General features: G+C 33.9%; 1 protein-coding gene across 1 annotated transcript; it reads right to left on the bottom strand.

The window, feature by feature from the left end:
• Positions 1 to 1,566: 1,566 nt before the first annotated feature.
• LOC145056567 (large ribosomal subunit protein uL14) lies at positions 1,567 to 3,139 on the bottom strand. The gene is made up of 4 exons (XM_079004257.1): positions 3,003 to 3,139; positions 2,585 to 2,869; positions 1,895 to 1,936; positions 1,567 to 1,788 (listed from the first exon to the last, which is right to left on the bottom strand). Exons 1-4 carry the CDS (start codon positions 3,013 to 3,015, stop codon positions 1,706 to 1,708), a joined length of 423 nt encoding a protein of 140 aa, XP_078860383.1. The 5' UTR covers positions 3,016 to 3,139; the 3' UTR covers positions 1,567 to 1,705.
• Positions 3,140 to 4,181: the final 1,042 nt, after the last annotated feature.

The following is a 4,181-nucleotide window of genomic DNA, read 5'->3' as shown; positions in this document are numbered from 1 at the left end:
TTCCGCTCATGTTCACAAAGGGAGACGGTGCATGGCAGGTTGATCTATTAAAATGAAAGGAAAAAATAAAAGATGGCATATATTACATTAGGGGACATAATAGTTACGACCATAGAGCACATTGTTATATCCATCCCACTCGATGGTTTTTTAAGGAAGCTGATGTTTGCTTTCACCATTTGTTTATAGCATCACAATCAATCTTCTACTCAACCATGTTGTTCTTTTAACTGTCTTAACGGTCGTTTGATAGTTGCTAATTGAGTTAGAGTTAACTGAGTTAGAAACTGATTGGGTTAAAAGTTCTGATTGAGTTAACTTCTTACTGAAACTTGTTGTTTGAGATTTATGTGATAGTGCAAAATGACTATATTACCCTCATATAATATATATTTATGACTTACCATTTAATTTATAACATTATATTTTTTATAAAAACATTCAACCCACGTCAAAAAGTAAAGAAATTAAAGATTTAAAACTTGATAAACATTCTTGAATGATCACATGGAAATGATTGAAAAGTCAGTCATCCAAGGGCCCCATTTATTATGCATGTAAAATTGATCATCAAGTCTAACAGACTCAACCCTTGAGGTAAATGCTAATGATGTTTGATACTTCAAATGTAGAAAAGTTTGATTAGCATCCTTCATCGTCCATCAGAATAGAAGAAGAATATTGTTTAAGCTGATGGATTTGCTTTTTTAGTTGCCTCCTATGATTACTTCATTCAAATTTATCAGGCACCAAAAGTAAAATTCCATTATTCTTTTTCTTATCAAAAATGTGACATTACCTATCTTGATGAAGCTTTTCTAATTGATCGGAGTTCAATTCAGTAACATTTTCAATGAGATCATTTGATATGGAAATAAGCATATCCCTCATATCTTGCAAATGGGTTGCAGCTTCTGGGCATGTTCCTAGCTGAAACAATTTTGGAAGTTGCATGCCTTAAAAAACCATGAGTACAGTGATACAGTCCATATAATAATGTGAGATTTGTTTATACATATGCCTTAAAACCATGACCACAGTCCACATCCAGTTCTGTAGGTAAACTTTTGTCCTCACATTGCAGCAGCTGGGGTGAAGGGTGGAGAATTTGAGATTGATTGATGTATTGTGCAAAGACGATTGGAAGTGTTTGATGCACATCTAAATTCAGCAATTAAGATAACCCCCGTATTTGTGCATTCCAGTTTCTTGTATATTAACTACTATATTTCATAACTCCAATTGAGATGACAAAAACACACAAATACTAACAGATGTCCAACATAGGAAATCAAAATTAACATATGAAATGAAAGCAATCTAATTTCAGCATATAAAGGAATCAGACTGCAGTCATAGCATTCAAAAATAAACCAGGTCCATTAGTGAGAAACAGTCAACTTTACAATTTGAGGCCAAACCTCTTGGTTTACAACTAAGAGCTAATCTTCGGTGGTACTACTAATTTTTCTTTCAACTTTGCCCTAACCTCTTGGTTCACTCACTTTAGGTCTGGTTGGTTGTTAAAACACAAAAATGGACAAAATATCATAAGACAATCAAGCATGTTAAAAATACCATCACCTTCCAATGGGATATAAAAAGTCAACAACTAAAAGTTATGAAGTATATAACAAACATATCAAAAAAAAAACTCAAGCAGCTCGGAGTTTTACAGATGTGGTTTGTGAAGAAAAAGAAACTCTTAAACTATTGCATTTGCTGCACTAGCAATTCTTGGCCACAGATCAGCACATTCCTTCCCAATCGGTCCAGTGATTGCAGACCCTAAAAAATCAATCACCATCAACAACATAATTTGCAAGGATATAATGATAAGTAAAACAAACTTTTCACCATTAATCAAATAAAACAATCAAAATATGTCGTGTACCTTTCATTTCTCCTTTTGGGTTGACAATAACACCAGCGTTATCTGTTACCATATAAAAGATGCAACATATTAGAAACGCAATAGTTTTGTTAAGATGATTTAAAACATAAAGTGTACAATGTCTTCATTAGAATGAAGGCAAATGTAGCAATCAGATGTAGCAGTTGCAAGCTTGAAAAGAACAACAACTGTAACGATTGATCACAGATTGATTTTCCAGACGTGTAACAATATCAACCAATCAAAATGAGAAGATATTTGACTAGTCTGGATACATTTTCCATTCACTAACATTATAACAGTAAACTGGTCACATAACATGCAATAACATTTTCCCTATTTACCATGATAACACTCATTAGACAGAAGAAAAGACCAATACATCCCAAAGTAAAGAGAAAAGGAAGATTAAAGTTTGGTTTATGTCAAGTCTACATGGAGCAGATGAGTGCTTAATTAGCATTAGAACATCTGTAACGATAGATTTAGTTTATATTCCAGACGTGTAACAGTATCAAACAATCAAAATGAAAAGATACTTGACTAGTCTGGTTACATTTTCAAAGAGATCATTTTTTAAATAAGAGACAGGTCCCAATCTTGAGATATCACCGAGGTAGGGTCAAAAACCATACAAAAATCATGCAAATGTAAAGGATTCAGAGGAATACGAAAGACAACGAGTAATACCTTCAAAGTACATGAAGACGCCATCCTTTCGGCGCCATGGCTTGCGTTGTCTGACGATTACAGCAGGCATCACTTTCTTACGAAGATCAGGTTTTCCTTTCTTTACAGTAGCCATCACCATATCTCCAACACATGCTGAAGGCAACCGATTCAAACGTCCCTTGATTCCCTTTACTGATATTATGTAAAGGTTCTTTGCGCCGGTGTTATCAGCACAGTTCACCGTCGCCGCCACTGGCAGACCCAGTGACATTCGAAATTTGTTACCCGCAGAACCTCCCCTTCCTGCATACAATGCACATTGAAAAATCAAACCCTTGATGGTTAGAAACAAATAGAAACAAGGATCATAAATCAATTGGAAACACTTGTAATGAAATGTATGAATATAAATGAAAATACCCTTCTGATCATTTACCTCGCTTCGACATCTTTATGAAACGATGATCAATTAGGGTTTAGAGTTGGACGTGTGTATTTATAGTAGCTTGCTCTGAAGCTAGGGTTTCAGTCTCTCAGATTGAAGATTGGGCTAATGCATTCAAATTGGCCCTATTAAAAGTATGGGCTCTATGTATTCTAGGCTAAGGGTGTGTGTTTTTACCATATTTGACTTATAATTTTTTGGTTATTATTAATGAAAATACATTTTATTGGAATGCACCTCAAAAAGCTAAGGTTGTGTGTTGTAGAAGATTATTTTTATTTATTTTTAAATATTTTTAATAAATAGAATTGAGTTTTTTATTTTTAGTTTTCAACAAAAATTTTAGAAAACAAATTTGATAGAAAACTTTGAAAAACCATAAAAATCAATTTTCTAATTTTCATACAATTTGAAAAATATAAAATTTTTATTTTTTTAGAAAATTTTTGAAAATTGAATCAACCAAACTTGTTTTCAAGATTTTCATTTTTATTTAAAAAAATTTATGGAGTACCGAAAAAAATCAAAATCAAGCATACCCTAAATATCTCTAAATTATATGTTTTATATTCGTTTAAAATAAATTCATGTAAATGTGGTAAAATCACATAAAGCGGTGTGTTTGCGATCCATTTAAACACTTTGTAATTGCTTTTGTTGAAACCAAATTTTTACTATATTATTAAACATATCGCCTCTTTCTTGAAAATTAAAAGGTACAATAGGTATTACCTCATGTACAATAATATTAAGCATATAACACATCGTATTACACTACACGGTATTACCTTACCCTAATCTCCTAAACACACAACAACTGCCATTAAACTAATTATCATCCGTCTCTGTTTATCTCTTCACCCTCACGACGTCAGGTGTTCTTCCCTGACTCCGACAATATCACACACAAGCAACACTACCTGTCTCCACCAAAGATGCAATCGACGCCCTGGAAGTCCACCTTTTCTGTCACACACAAGTAGCCCTAACCTTATCCCGCCGCCACGATCAACCACGGTCAATGATTTGGGGGAACAACAAGTAAATTTGATTCGGGTTTGGAGCTTTTAGTTCTTATTCTCAAAGATCTCTCCGGTCGGGCGTGAGTTCATCGTCTACAACCGAATTTCCAGCAATGGAAGGGGCCACGATGGGCCCTCTCCTTATCTT

The sequence above is a fragment of the Lactuca serriola genome, chromosome 6 (assembly GCF_051521515.1).
Source record: "Lactuca serriola cultivar US96UC23 chromosome 6, Lser_US96UC23_V15, whole genome shotgun sequence".
NCBI lineage: Eukaryota > Viridiplantae > Streptophyta > Magnoliopsida > Asterales > Asteraceae > Lactuca > Lactuca serriola.
Note: the sequence above shows the minus strand (reverse complement) of the source record. Positions and strands in the feature narration are given on the sequence as shown.

Excerpts from the sequence above, each read along its gene's own strand:
- LOC145056567 (XM_079004257.1), bottom strand. Across the intron at positions 1,937-2,584 it reads CGTCTTCATGTACTTTGAAG|ATAACGCTGGTGTTATTGTC; the intron begins GTATTACTCGTT and ends ATATGGTAACAG. Across the intron at positions 1,789-1,894 it reads CCCAAAAGGAGAAATGAAAG|GGTCTGCAATCACTGGACCG; the intron begins GTACACGACATA and ends TTGATTTTTTAG.